Here is a 15,905-nt window from a genome sequence, read left to right as displayed (position 1 = left end):
ACTTGTATCATTGTTAGAAAACCTTGTGTCTCCTCTCTCTTTTTTGTATTTCCGAAGTAACTTATTGTATGTTGCTGAGGTCTTCTATGTTGTTGAAGCCCCCGAGCCTGACTAGGCGAAGATTGCACTATTTTTCCTTCCTTGAAATCTGTTTTTTCTGCTGGAATAGAACATCTTTGTTTGTCCCTTGAGTATCTTTGATGTCGAAGTTCTATATTTACATGGCGAGGTTTTTAAACCAAGGCACTTACGTTGTTTTGATGTGTATACTATATTTATTATTGCTGTCTTCCGATTTTGTTATATTTGGCGAGGTATTAATGTACCAAGGCGAAATATTCAATGAATCTATATTGTATGTATTTTGAGACTTGGGCGTTTGAGCCCCCGAGCGTGTCGAAGAATAAGAAGTGTATCTCCACTATCTTTATTATATTGCAGCACCACGAGCCCGCCTCATTAAAAACCTTTCCCGGCCCCACTCGGTGCCCCGAAAAAGGAAAAGAGTGCGTCTGAAAACTCGTGGGCGTTTCAGTACATTGAAGTTTTACAAGGACTATATTTCGACTCTAGGCGTAGAACCGCCTAAGTTGCGCCACGTTCCGGGGTTTGGCTCCTCCACCCCCGTCTTCTTGTCTTTTATCCTGTATGCTCCTCCTCCGATTACTTCCGTGACGATGTAGGGACCAAGCCATGGTGACTCGAGTTTTTCATGACTTTTTTGCGTGAGCCGAAGAACTAAGTCCCCCACTTGAAAAGACCTTGGCCGCAAACGTCGACTGTGGTAATTTTTCAAGTCCTGTTGATATTTTGTAACCCTTGATAATACCTCGTCTCGAGCTTCATCAAGTGCGTCTACATCGTCTTCCAATGCTATCTTTGAAGCTTCTTCATCATATGCTGTGACTCTAGGAGAGTCGTGCTCTATTTCTATTGGAAGTACTGCCTCCGCGCCATGGACCGAAAAAACGGGGTTTCTTGTGTCGCCGTATTTGGTGTTGTTCGGATGCTCCACAAGCACACTTGGTAGTTCTTCGGGCCGGGTATGTCGAGCTTTTTCTAAAGGTCCCAACGGACGTTTCTTGATGCCATTGCGAGATGATGCCATTGGCTTTCTCGACTTGCCCATTGGTTTGAGGATGTGCAACCGACGCGAAGTTCAGCTTGATACCCACCTCTTTGCAATAGTCTTTGAATTCATTGGATGTGAAATTGCTGCCGTTGTCCGTGACTATCGCTGTAGGGCACTCCAAATCGAAGACGAGGCCTTGTATGAATTTTACCGCGGATGCTCCGTCCGGTGAATTTATCGGCTTCGCTTCTATCCACTTTGTAAATTTGTCGACAGCCTACTAGCATGTACTCCTTTCCTCCTGGCCATGATTTATGTAACTTGCCCACCATATCGAGTCCCCATTGTGCAAAGGGCCACGACAAAGGTATTGGTGCTAGCTCGCTCGTCGGAGAGTGAGGTTTTGCGGCAAACCTTTGACACGCGTCGCAAGTTCGTACTATGTCCTTAGCATCCTCAATTGCTGTTAACCGAGTAGAATCCTGCCCGAAAAACCTTGGCTGCGATAGCTCGACTACTTGCGTGGTGGCCACATATTCCTTCGTGTACATCCTTCGAATTATTCTTCCTTCTTCGGGTGTGACGCACCTTTGCAAGACGCCTGAAATACTTCTCTTATATAATTCTCCCTTAACCACCGTGAAAGCTTTGGATCGTCGAATTACTCGCCTTGCCTCGACCGGATCATCGGGTATTTCTTTCCCGAGTATATATGATATGTATGGCTGCATCCATGGTATTTGTATTACCATGACCAGGTCTTGCTCTTCTTCTTCTTCCTCTTGCTTCTCCTTGGTAGCCCCCGAGGGTTTCTTCTCCTTCTTTTTTGATTTTGTCGACTCGGTGGATCTCTCCGTTATCTCTTCCCAAAATACACCTGGTGGGACCGCAAGGCACCTGCGACCCGATGTTTGCCGTAACGTCGGCTTCGTCGTTGCTCAATCTACTAATATGATTTACTTCGCATCCATCGAACAACTTCTCGAGCTCATTGTACACCTCCTTGTATGCCATCATGCTATCATTGACTGCGTCACATTGGTTCATAACTTGCTGAGCTACCAACTCGTGAATCGCCAAAGATTTTTAATCGAGTTGCTCCGTGAGCTTTCGCCATCTTCATCCCGTGTATGAGAGCCTCATATTCGCTTCATTGTTAGACGCGTTAGGGAACGTCATCCGAAGGATGTACTTCAACTTGTCGCCTTCGGGTGATATGAGTACTACTCCCGCGCCAGCCCCTTCTAGTCTCTTGGACCCATCAAAGTTCATAGTCCAGGTTCTCGATAAATCTGGGGTTCCTGTATTTTGCTACTCCATCCACTCTGCGATGAAGTCCGGTAGTATTTGCGACTTTATTGCTTTTCTTTTTTCATACGTGATGTCCCGAGGGGAAAGTTCTATTCCCCAAAGGGAGACACGACCCGTAGCTTCGGGTTGTTCAAGTATATTTGACAAAGGAGCTTCATTGACCACTATGATCGGGTGTGCCGAAAAATAGTGGCGCAATTTTCGTGCTTGTCGTGAACACTCCATATGCTAGCTTTTGGTACCGAGGGTACCTTTGTTTTGAGGGAGACAAGACTTCGCTCACGAAGTATACCGGTCGTCGTACTCCATGGATTTTCCCTTCTTCTTCTCTTTCGACAACTAACACCGTGCTAACCACTTGGGGTGTGGCTGCAATATACAGCAGGAGAGGTTCCTTTTCCTTTGGAGCCACCAGGATTGGTGGTGTCGATATTTTACGCTTCGGATCCTCGAAAGCTCTATCGGCTTCTTCGTTCCACCGGAATTTATCTCCTTGTTTGATCAGCGCATAAAATGGTAACGCTTTTTCTCCTAACCTGGCGACGAATCTGCTCAAAGCTGCGACTCGCCCAGTTAGCTGCTGTATTTCTTTCAACTTCGTTGGCTTCCTCATTGTTACTATGGCTTGTATTTTGTCGGGATTTGCTTCAATCCCTCTTGCTGAAACTAAAAATCCCAGAAGTTCTCCTGCTGGGACGCCAAAAGAACACTTCGTCGGGTTCAGCTTGAGGCAGAATTTGTCGAGATTGTCAAAAGTTTCTTTGAGATCCTCGATCAGCGTTGTCCCCTTTTTTGATGTTATGACGACATCATCGATATATACTTGCACATTTTTCCCGATCTGTGTTGCTAAACACTTCTGCATCATCCTCTGATATGTTGCTCCCGCATTTTTTAGACCAAAGGGCATTGTCTTGTAGCAAAACACGCCGTAAGGTGTAATAAACGCTGTTTTGGCTTCATCATCTTCTTTTAATCTGATCTGGTTATAACCAGAGTATGCATCCAAAAAGGAAAGACGTTCACAGCCTGCCGTGGAGTCGATGATTTGATCGATCCTTGGGAGGGGGAAGTGATCCTTAGGGCAATGTTTGTTGAGACACGTAAAGTCGACGCACATGCGAAGGATCTGTCGTGTTTTTCTTCGGCACCATCATCGGGTTAGCTACCCATGTGGCTTCGTAGATATCTCTCCGATAAAACCAGCTTCCTCTAGTCGATTTATTTCCGATAGCATGGATTTGCGGTTTGGTTCCGAAAACGCCGCAAAGGTTGTCCGATTGGTTTTGCTCGTTGGATCCAAATTTAGGTGGTGCTCGGCAAGTTCCCCGGGTACTCCCGGCATGTCAGCTGGACACCATGCGAAGATTTTCCAGTTCTCACGGAGGAACTCGACGAGCGCGCTTTCCTATGCGATATCCATGTTGTTTGCAATGGATGTCGTCTTTTTTGGATCTGTCGGGTGAATCTGCACCTCCTTAGAATTTTTCTCTGTGTTGAAAGTTGATTCTTTGTTTGGCCTTCCAACGACGCCAAGTATTCAGCCTGCATCCCGAAGGTTTCTGATAACCGATGGAAATCCTTGTCGCACTTATCAGCTAAGGCGAAACTCCCTTTGACCGTGATTGGTCCCTTGGGTCCAGGCAATCTGCATAACAGGTATGTATAGTGTGGTACTGCCATAAATCTAGCGTATGCTGGTCGTCCCAACAAAGCGTGGTACTGCGATGGAAAATCCACGACTTCGAACTCCGGTTTCTCGATTCTATAATTTTCTCGGGTTCCAAACTGAACGTCGAGGTTGATCTTCCCCAATGGGTAACTTGGTTTCTCCGGTGTGATGCCGTGGAACCTTGTGTCCGTTGGCTTCAGGTTTGCTAAGGATATGTTCATCTTCCTTAATGTATCTGCATACATAAGGTTTAAGCTGCTGCCACCATCTATGAATACTCGAGAAACGTCAAATCCTGCGATAACCGCTGGCAGTATGAGTGCTGACTGCCCTGGTCGAGGAACCTGTTGCGGGTGGTCTGCTATGGTGAAACCGATGTCTTGCCCTGACCAATTGAGGTACTCAACTGTTGGTGGAGGCATTTTCTCTGCCATGAACACCTGTCGCGAGATTACTTTTTGAGCTCTATTGGACGGCCTTCCCTTCTGAATCATCGACACTGCTCCGTTGGAGTTAGGATCAACATAGGGTGGTGGTGCAGGTGCTGCCGCTATTCTGAGCTGGTGTCGATTGTCCTCTGTAATCGCGGGAGGTGGCGGTAGATGAACTTCGCTCCTAGGCTCCCGAGGGTTTCTTTGTGCTGCTCGTGCGTGAGCGTTTTCTGCACATCTGAACATTGCTTGAAAATTTCGACAATCTTTCTGTAGATGCCCTGACTGTCTTTTCCCATTGCTGTCGAGGAAGAAGTGCATCTGGCACGGTCCGTTCAGCATTTCTTCGGGAGACACAAAAGGTCGTGGAAACCTTGGCCCACTATTTTGCCTGTTGCGGGAGTCGTCCCTATTATCGCTTCGCTGCTCATTGCTTCCCTGATAATCGTCTCTGTTGCTTCCTCCTGTATTTGCCCGAAATCCCGCCGAAATTTGCCCCGGGGCGTCATAATTCGGATACCGCCGAGGAAATCGTCGCCTCGCTTCGATAATTTCGACCACGGTCCTCTTCCGGCGACCTGTGTCGTTTATTGTGGACAGCGTCTTCTCCGTCCGCCCATCTATTTGCTATCTCCATCAACGCGGATACTCGTTTTTGGATTGGTCCTTCCCAAATCCTCGACAAAATCTCCGCGCTCGATTCCTGCGACAAACGCATCTATTGCTCTCTCGTCAGATATATTTTCTGCCGAGTTTTTTATGATGTTCCACCTTTGGATGTACTTTCTCATTGACTCATCTGGCTTTTGTCGACACGCCCTCAGCTCTTCCAACGATGCAGGCTTCTTGCATGTGGACCTGAAGTTTTTGACGAATATGTCCTCGAAACTTTCCCAGCTGTCGATGGATCCTGGCGGGAGTTTTTTGATCCAAGATCGTGCGGCTCCACTTAAGTGCACCTGAATACTTTGCATCGCTGTTGCTCTAGTTCCTCCAGTTAGCTTCACCGTCTCGAGGTAATCAATTAACCAGATCCTCCGGATCTTGCAGGCCGTCGAACTTTTTGAAGTGATCGGGTAACTTGAATCCTGAGGGGACTCGAGTTTTTCGAACTCTTCTCGTGAAGCACGGTAGACCGCACATATCCTCGTCATTAAGCTCCGGGGACTGCCGATGATCCCTTCTGTTTTGTCTTGCTCTATCAACCCTTGCTTGTACTCCTGTGTCTCTTGCTCCACTTGGTCCTTCAGGAACTGCCGCCGTTGCTGCCGCAGGTCGTGGACTATTTTGCCTTGCCGCTTCTTCGGGAGGCGTTGCTACGAACGCTGTCCCCATAGCTCCAACCCCTGCTAACGCCATATTGTATAATGTTTCCCTTGGATCTCCTGGGGTGGTCCGGATGCAAGGATGTAAGCTTGTGTCGCCATATACCCAGCTTCCGGTGTCTTAGGGATAATATTTCCTCTTGTATCTATCGTCATAAAAGACATGTCGAGGTTTTGAATCAAGTGCTCTCTTTCGCTTCGGGTATGTGTTGTAACCTTGATCTTCCTCCGTTCCGAGCCTCCCTGTGGCTATCACCCGAAACTCTAGATTGTCCACTTAAATCTGCCCTTCTCTGCTCGGATGCGAAGGCTGCCTCCTTTCTCTCCGTTCAACTCAGCCGTCCGTTTTTCTATTTCTCGGGCAGTTCGTGCGAGCATATATTGATAAGCTTGCAGTTCTTGAGCCGTAGCCGTCGTCGTCATTGGTTCTGAACCATCTATGGCTTTTGCCGCTCTATCCCGAGGCTGCTCGTGGAAGTTGAACTCTGACGCGTGGTGTGGGCCCGACATATTTAGTGCCCATACCTCTCCTTAAATCTGAGGGATCGACAAAAGGATTTCCCAACTCGTCGAAAGCCTCGGATGTTTCCTCTTGATTTTCTATAGCATAAATCCGATGATGTTTTGTACTCGGATCTATGTTGGGTTTGGTGACATCATTGTTGAGATTGATGAAGACCTTGCCCACTGTGAGAGATTTGTCGATGAAGTCGTAACTGTCGACATCGCTTGAGCCATCGCTTATATATGAGTCCGCAGATGACTCAAACGATGCGTTGCTGAAGATCTTGGCGAGTTTCTCTCTTGCTCTGATGCTAACGTAACGTGTTGCCGAAGTTTCTTCTTCTGACTCAGTTGACGATGCATAGCTTGAAAAATCAGAATCGACCGCCGACGATCCCGACGACATCGGAATTTCGACACGATACGACCCTTCCTTCTCGACGCGAAAGTGGAACCTTCCGAACGTCATCTCCAAGGGCTCCGCCAGATATGCATATGCATCCAAACGGGAGGGTGGGTGAGGAACAAAATCAACAAGACCAGCAGTGATCTGTTTACCTCGATCCATAGTGTTGCTTCCGGTTGACGATGTCGAAGATCTTGAACGTGCCATCGAGATCAGCTCCTTACGCCTCTAATTCCCACAGACGGCGCCAATTGACAAGGAATTAACTTATCAATGCCTATGGATTGTAGGCTAGGGTTTAGTTAGAAGTAGAGGGCAAGTAGATCTCGAAGGTTTCAGCCGAAAAAGTACTCGACGAATATGAAAACTAGGGTTTGCAGACAATGATTCGATGATCTCTTCGTCCCTCGACTCCCCTTTATATAAGAGGTGGAGCCGAGGGTTTCGTTTTGTACAAGTTACGGAGTCCGGGACGGTTTCTAACTCATCCCGCCGGATTACAAATAACGCTTCCTATTACAACTCTATCTTTTCCTTTAACACATCTTGGGCTTCCGAATCTTCTTATCCTTCGGGTAGTGGGCCTTCAATAAACCCCGGGTACTATATTCGGCAGGCCCATTTGGGATGCCTATGTCAATACGTATCATAGTATCTTATGATTTTACGATACTGCCGTGGACAATCGATTGGTATGTTGATGGTATCTTAATCAGGTAATATCCAACAATATTATGATACATATGCGAACCATACAATTCTATGCTAAAAAAAAAGTATGCACAAACGACACGGAAAGCTACAGAGTAGAAGTGGATTTGTAATCTCAAGGTTAACTAAGTATTTAAACAATGTAATGTCAATAAGTTTGGGTGAGAGGGGTTTAAAAAGGAGTTTCAATATGCAAGAAAGCAAACAACTACAATCCGTAATCCGGATCAAAAGTATTAAGGACCCCTCTCGCTATCGTCATCTTGTAGGAAACTTTGTGTACCTCACCGTGATCCAACCGTATATTGTTCATGTTATTCACATTCTCATTCAGTTTGTTAGTGCTTCTACACTAGCTCACTCTAGCCACTTGCTTCGTGTTCTTCGGTATTTGAGGGGGACGTCATGTCGCCAATTATACCATGCTCGCTCTAACCATCTTGAGCTTCATGCTTAGACTGACTCTAGGTAAGCAAGTGATCCTGTTAATCGTGGTCTAGTCACTGGCTACTATCTTTATATTGACACTTCTCTCATTGCATGGACGTCCAAGACACTAACAACCGTGTCTCGCTCTAGTGTTGAAGTTAAACTCCGTGCCATTGCCACTATCACGTAAGAAATTGTATAGCTTCAGTGGCTACTAGGTGATCTTGGAGTCTCATGTGATGCAACCCACAAATGTTCTTTGCGATAGTACAACTGCCATTCAGATTGTCAATGACCCTGTCAACCATGAGCTAACCAATCATATTGGTGTGGATGCCTCTTTTACTCGTTCACATTGTCAACTATCAACTATCCATCTTCAATATGTTCCATCAGAGATTCAAGTGGTAGATTTGTTCAGCAAGTCCTAGAGTAGAGAACAATATAGTCTTTATGTTGTCAAACTCAATGTTTCAGATCCACCTTGACTTTGAAGGGGGTGTTAAGTTTTTTTTTTTAAGGAAATGAAGGGGGTGTTAAGTTTATAGGATAATATCATGTATAGCTTTCAGGTCTATATAGACTTTAGGCCCAAATGATCAGGCCATCCCTTGTACATGTACTGGTTCTCAGTGTAATGGTAATGGAAATTGATTTGGCGCGTTTCGACTCCTCTGTTTATCAGGTCTATATAAACTTCAATGCATTGCTCAAATTCTGGCTTTGTTACTCAATCTTTAGTGTATTCTTTATTGATGCTAAAAATGTCTAACGTGGAAGAGTATAAAATGTCTATCTCGCGTTCTACATGCCCAAATCTACATACATAGACTACTTCAGTTTCTTATGTATATTGTGTTGCCTGTAATAAACATCGTTCAAGTGCTTTCAGTTGTTTCTCTTGTACCTAGTAGAAGGTACTGTAATGCACACCCTCTCATATGACTGATAAGTAGAAGGTATTGTAAAACACGCCCTCCTGGATTTCATGTACACACCGGTTTGCTTTTTCGCTGATGGAGACTTATAGCACTACACGAATTTTGACGCTTAAAGATCGGATGGTTATAGACCGGACTGAGAACTAACTTAGTTCTCAACAACTAGCTAATCATTTTTTATACTATGCCTTGGTATAATTCCAAAGGAGCACACAATTGATATTTAGGAGGTCAACACCGCAGGTGCTGTGCTGGGTCTCAGGTGGACTGCTCATTGCCAAACTTGTGATCCTTGAGGAACCTGCCCCAGTACCAGTGTCGCGCAAAGACGTGGCCCATGGAGTCGAGCGGCACGCCCTTGGTCTCGGGCACGAGCGCCATGGCGAAGGCCGTCATGACGACGAGCCAGCAGGCGTAGAAGATGAAGATGCCGTACTTGAAGCAGCAGAGCATGGCGAGGAAGCACTGCGCCTGCACGAAGTTGAGGCAGAGGTTGAGCGCCACCGCCGTGCCCTGCCCCGCGGAGCGCACCTCGACGGGGTATATCTCGCCGGGGACGGTCCAGAAGAGCGCGCCCCAGGACCAACTGAAGCTGGCGGAGAAGAAGCAGGTGAGGACCAGCACCGCCACCGCGTACCCCTTGGCCATCTTGCTCCCGTTCCCGAGCTGCGACCCCACGATGCTCGCCATCGCCACCTGCAAGCAAATGCAAAGCCAGGCGCCCGTCAATGGTGTGTCCGATGCGCCCGTTGGGACCGAAATGTACGCGATGAACTGAATGGTGTTTGTTGTGTCCATGCCTGGCAAGTGAACATGACTGCGCCGCCAATCATGAAGAGCAGCTTCCGGCCGTAGCGGTCCATGGCGAAGCCCGAAGCGACGACGCCGCCGATGTTCATCAGGCCGAGGATGACGGCGCCCATTAGCGCGGCGTCGCTCCCGAACCCCATCGTCCGAAAAAGTATCGGCGAGAAGAAGGCCGTGACGGTCACTCCTGTCAGGTTCAGGAACACGGGGAAGGCCACGGCCATCACCAGGTACGGCCTGTACTCCCGCCGCAGGATCCTCCGGAACGCGCCCTCCTCGTTGCGCGTGTCGTGCTCCACGGCAGCGACTATGTCGCTGAACTCCGCGTCGATGTCCACGCCCTTGCCGCGCACGCGCTGGAGCGCGGCGCGGGCATGGTCGTTCTTCCCGCGCAGGACGAGGCTGCTCGGGCTGTCCGTGATGAGCGCGGCGCCAACCACCATCACCGCGGCCGGCACCGCCGCGAGGCCCAGGGACAGGCGCCAGCCCCAGACAGGGATCTTCGAAGTGCCGGTGTTGATCACGGTGGCGACGAGGTAACCGATGCTGATGAACAGAGGGAACGCGGAGATGAACCTGCCACGCCACCGCGGCGGCGACATCTCGGCGAGGTAGACCGGCGTGGCCTGTCCGGAGAACCCGAGGCCCAGGCCGAGCAGCATCCGCCCCACGATGAGCATGGCGAGGTTGGCGGCGCCGGCGTTGACGAGCGCGCCGACGAGGAACATGCTGCCGCCGATGAGCATGATGGCCTGGCGCCCGACTCGCCGGGTGACGCGGCTCGCCACCAGCGTGCCCACCATGCCGAACGCGTAGAGCGACGAGGTGAAGGCCGTGAGCGCCTGGTTGTTGTACATGCAGTACACGTCCTTGCCCGCGCGCGGCTTCGCCTTGAGCAAGTCCGGGAAGAACTTCTTCAGGAAAGACTCCATCTCCGACACTCCCCCTGGTCATTTCATTGCCATGTTTTACAATAATTAGTGTTGATTCAGGTGAAGGCATTGTGCTATGAACAAGATTTCATTCAGGTGAAGGAAAATTCATCATTTAACTGCAAAGCGCTATGAGTGTCATCTGTCACAGTACTATTTCCCGTTGGTAAAAATAGCTGTCGATAATAGTGTTGATTATTCATTGCTCCTTGAAGCAGCTGCTTAGCCAGATAACTGGTTCTTAATCGCAAATTCACTTTTGATCTTGATGCATATGGTCCTGCACTCCTGCCACCGGAACAAAAACATAGATCGTCCAGATGTACGCGTGATTTTTTTTAAGAAATTCTTTTGCATTTCAAAACGCTTTTAAAACTCATTTCAAAAACGTGCAAATATTCTTTACCAATTGTTCCTGCAATAGTATATTATTCTTGGGTCTCATATCGCACCCAAGCGCGATTTTAATCTCATTGCGCGACAAATCTCAGCCCCACGATTTCGGAACGGCGGTTTGACGATGGAACTTTTCATTTTTTTCCCAAAAGAAGGTAAAGTTGCAAGACCCACGAAAGCTGGTTCTTTGTACGTGTTCCTTTTAGCAAAACCAATTGGTTACTTACTATCTGAAGTTATTAATCTTCACCAGTCATTCCGGTAAAAGATATATTCCTTAGCAATTATCTTGTGATTGTATCGGCTACCCTATAGTGTCACAGAAATAGTGTCGAATAAACCTGGGCTAGGCCTAGCCACTAATTCGGCTGGCAAAGCAGCTACACTATCTGCTTTTCGCTCGGAGAAACTGAGAAACGTATCACAATCTCGCAAGGGAGATGCGTAACAATCATCACAGCTTTGGCGGGTGAGTCCAGCGAGAAAAGCCGGATGCCTCCCAGAAATATCGGGAGGGTTTTAGCTCAAAACACGCCTCGCTGTCCTACACGACACCTTATCCCGTTCCCGTCGGAGATTACGTCCAAAACCGGTGATGCGCGTGGTGCGCGCCGCTGATAGACCAAAGTTAGAAACGCCGAGCTGAAATTGGGGCTCCCTCTGCTCGTCTGGACTTGTGAAGTCGCCGATGAGAGTGAAAGCTAACGAACTGTACCCGATGGAGCTGGCGTGTCTACTCTGCGCACCACGAGATCATCGGCCATGGAGCTGCCGTACGGTTGCCGGCCCCGTCTCGTGAGCAGTGATAGGGCCATCCAACTCGGTCGAGCTGTGTGCGTCCTCTCTGCAGGTCCCTGTCGACCTCCATGACTGAAAACCATGGGGGAAGAAATGGTGGCCGGACCCACCGGCAAGAGCTTCTGCCTGGCGGGCCCCCTATCAACTCGATGCCCCTGCTAGTGGTCTTGTCATACTCATAAGATGGACAGGCGAACAGACCATTTGGCTCAATTCACGTCTACCTAGGGCACAAGCTCCTGAAGATACAAATATCTTGCTGCGATTCTCTTCTCCCGGCCATGTATTGGGCACTGTTACCGAGAGTAGTTTCTGCAGTAGACAGTAGTACGATCTGAAGTGCAGGGGCTCCAGCGCTTTCAATTGGATCTAGTCGCACGTACTATGATTTTAAAACTGTTCAGTGGCAGTTGTGTGATCGAGGAAGATGCCGGGCAGATTAAAAATTGCAGTCCGATTTGGATATATTTGGGGATCGGATCGGACGCGGAACAAGCTAAGCAGAAGAAATATTCAGTATTTTAGCAAGATGTAAACAACGCATCTCCAGCCGCCACGGACTTCATCATGGCGCAAAGAGGATCGAGATATGAGCGGCACTACTTCCCCTCCCCAAACTCCAAAGAAAGAAACGAGGCAAGAACGACGTACACCAGAGGCAAGAAAACCATGTATACCGGCGGCGAGGGGAACGGTGACGCACCTGAGATGCCAATGTCGTAGCCGAAGATGAGGCCGCCGGAGGCCGCCATGAGGCAGGTCACCACCACGGGGACGGTCAGGGCGCCGCCATAGTCCGGCATGTCGCGGCCGCTTAGCAGGAAAGCGCCACTGGGCATCCGATTCCGGTCAAAGGCACGGAGCCTGAACCGGAGGCTTGTATATATCACTGGGAGGACGGAGCACGAGGTTGTAGCCGAAGTACGAGAGCAAGCTAGTAGGTAGCGCGAGCAGTGCTGATGATGCTGATGCACTTTGGCTCTTCTCTGGCGTGTCTCTCCAAAATGTTAATGTCGACGCCTGCTGGGAGAGCCTTTATATATTGTCTTGACCCCTTAGAGACGTTGATGACCTCATTTTTCACGTGATAAACAAATTGAGTTACTACTGTATATACTACCGCGTTTTGTTCTTCTGCCCCCCGCAAAAGGCATCTTATAATTAGTTGATGGTGAATGGCTAGCATTAAATTATATTTTGCAGGCCGAGGCTAAACAACAAAACCTCGATTGATAGACAATCACACTACAGGAATACTACTGTACAAAAAGTGCATCCTATAATTAGTTGACGGTGAGGTGAACGTTGAACGGGCTGTATACGAAACAACAAAGAAAACCCACCCTAAGGAAACCAATTAATTTTCATTACAAAGTTTAGCACCAAGAAAGTATTTTCCCTTATCCAAATTATCTTTTTTATAATAACCTTATCCAAATTATCTGTTGCAGGTTGTAACGTGCGATAAATATACCTGCAGCAAATAATTTAGATAAGAGGGTGCACTATATATTGCCTATAATAGGCACTCCCTCCAGTTTAAAATAATTGATAAAAAATGGATGTATCTACACACTAAAAGATGTCTAGATACATCTAATTTTAGGCAATTATTTTGAACCGGAGGGAGTACTTAACACTTTGCCTAAACGTTGCTACTGTACATCGGGCATTATTTTTCGTTTACAGAAGGCCGTGAACAATAATTTGTTGTTGATATGTGGTTTACATGACATGAAATTGAGTACCAATAGTTGAAAGTACTAATGAAGTTTTTTTTGGTACAAAAGCTTATCTTTACACATTCTACTTACGAAAATGGAGAGAGTGGTAATTAAGAAGACAAGCATTCGACCCGGATTTGGTGGACGTGGGCATATGCGCACCTTTTTTTAATAAAAAAAAATGCTATTTCAAAGTTTCACAAAACATTATGTTCCAAAATGAGTTTCAGAAAAAATAAAATAATTCAGGCATGTATATATTGCCTAGATACTTACCTGTGCAAAATTTCGAAGCAACATACAACCGTATGTGGGCTACAAAAAAAAGGAGCAAACTGAAATTCATATTTCTTTGAAAAGTAGAAATCCAATCATTATAGTGTTATTTGGACATTTTGTCATTTTTCATGTAGGTCAAATATAACATATTTTCTTTGAAAATTTATTCTAGTAAGTATCAAGAAAATATGTACATGCAAAAAAAAATATTTCAAATTTCCGAAACTTCAAAATAGCATTTTTCATATTTTATTTTAAAAAAAAACAGGCGCGCCTAGACCTAAGTTCCACTAGCTATTTCCGGTCCAGACTTGTCATTTTATAGTCAGCATAACTTGCGTATAAAATTAGCTTATGTTGATGCTTGATCGTGATGCTCCATTAGCAGCACAACATAGCTGATGGCTGTCGCGTTCTGACCGCAAGCTCAACGTACAACCTGCTGATCACATCAGGGTGCTTATCTTTTGGGTTAGGCGAGAACGCGAGGGCGAGATTACGACGCGAGCGGCTTGGGGTTATGCAAAGTGTGTTTCAGACTTTCAGTCACTCGTTAGTTGGGGCTTTTGTAGATTTCAACTTTGAGTTGCGCACCGTATCGAGTCACTGTTGGTCGGCACCAGATTAGCACTTCACTCGCTCAATCTGTAATTAGCGGGGGGGCTTCAGGGTCACACTTCATGCTTCAAGTTCAAGAGGAGGACAACACTGAACACGTTCAGTTGCAGTGTGTGTACTCTAGACCGGTCTGGTTTAAGGTGTTCTCTCGACTGAAAATTGATGCTCGAAAGCCATCCTGCACTGATCAGCAATCTTATTGGTGGGCTTCTGAAAGAAGGTATCACGAAAAGACCAAGAGAAAAGGTTTTGATTCGATAGTAATCCTCATCCGCTGGCGCCTCTCGAAACATAGGGATGCTTGGGTTTTTGGCAATGTTCAGAAACAGTGGGATGCAACTACACTGAGCAGACTCGTTGTGTAAGAAACCAAGCAGTGGAGGAATACACTGCCTAGTCTCTTTTCATTAGTTCGGACTTTTTTATTCAGTTGGCTAGTGCATATATCTTTCATGATATCAAAGCCAATAGGTCTCAAATTTAAGATCTTGCTCGCGCAGTACTAAAAAACAAAAGAAAAAAGATTTCTGCGCCTTGCACCGAATGCACGCTAAGAACTAAAATAGGCTAGACGTGAGGGGGAGTGTTAAATATAAATACACTGCCTAGTCTCTTTTCATCAGTTCGGACTTTTGATTCAGTTGGCTAGTACATATATGTTTGATCCAAATTTGATTTCATGGAGTGACAGAAAACAGGCTACTGTGTTAAGATCAAGCACTAGCTTTTTTTTTTTTTTTTTTTTTTTGAGAAATCAAGCACTAGCTGAATACAAAGTTGTGGCCAATGCTACTGCTGAATTGATATGGGTTGAAGCTTTACTTCATGAGCTGTTATACTTATGTGTGATAATTTTGGTGCAACCTATTCTTCTGCTAACCATGTTTTTCATGCCAAGACAAAACACATTGAGATAGACTTTCACTTTATACGTGAAAGAGTTGCGAGTAAGTTATTTGATATCTAGGTTCATATCTAGGAAGGATCAACTTGCAGATGATTTCACAAAGGCTCTTCCTGTTAAAAGTTTAGATGCTTTCAGCCGCCTCTCCTCAGGTTTCACTGGTGGAAAAACAGGCTTCCGGGAAGCCCCATAAGTCGCGAAGGTAAAGGAACCGCGACTAATGGGGTCTTTAGTCGCGGTTCGTGTGGCGAACCGCGACCAAAGGCTCGGGCCCGTGGCGCACGGTGGCCAGGCTGGTGCACGTGGGGGCTTTAGTCGCGGTTGGCCAGCCCAACCGCGACTAAAGGTGCCGAAGGCCTTTAGTCGCGGTTGGCTGGGCCAACCGGGACTAAAGCCCCTCCCCTATATATACCCATCCAGCAGCCAACACTTAGCCATTTGGAGCCATTCTCTTCACAAGTGAGTGTTAGGTTTGCTTTTGGTTCCTCTTATGCACATAAGGTGTTTGATGAAATGCCCCAAGAGCATGAAACAAACATGATATGAAGTGTTGGAGTCACACTTGAGCTTTCTCATTTATTTTTTCCTCCACGATCGCGGTTAGCAACTTGAACCTTTGATATGTGTCATTGATAAAATATGCAT

At 46.9% G+C, this 15,905-nt stretch overlaps 1 protein-coding gene across 1 annotated transcript; it reads right to left on the bottom strand.

The window, feature by feature from the left end:
• Positions 1–8,828: 8,828 nt before the first annotated feature.
• On the bottom strand, positions 8,829–12,728 carry LOC124676028 (sugar transport protein MST1-like). The gene is made up of 3 exons (XM_047212111.1): positions 12,439–12,728; positions 9,603–10,555; positions 8,829–9,498 (listed from the first exon to the last, which is right to left on the bottom strand). The coding sequence occupies exons 1-3, from the start codon at positions 12,572–12,574 to the stop codon at positions 9,061–9,063; spliced, it is 1,527 nt and encodes a 508-aa protein (XP_047068067.1). The 5' UTR covers positions 12,575–12,728; the 3' UTR covers positions 8,829–9,060.
• Positions 12,729–15,905: the final 3,177 nt, after the last annotated feature.

This window comes from Lolium rigidum, chromosome 7 (assembly GCF_022539505.1).
Source record: "Lolium rigidum isolate FL_2022 chromosome 7, APGP_CSIRO_Lrig_0.1, whole genome shotgun sequence".
In the NCBI taxonomy this organism is placed as follows: domain Eukaryota; kingdom Viridiplantae; phylum Streptophyta; class Magnoliopsida; order Poales; family Poaceae; genus Lolium; species Lolium rigidum.
Note: the sequence above shows the minus strand (reverse complement) of the source record. Positions and strands in the feature narration are given on the sequence as shown.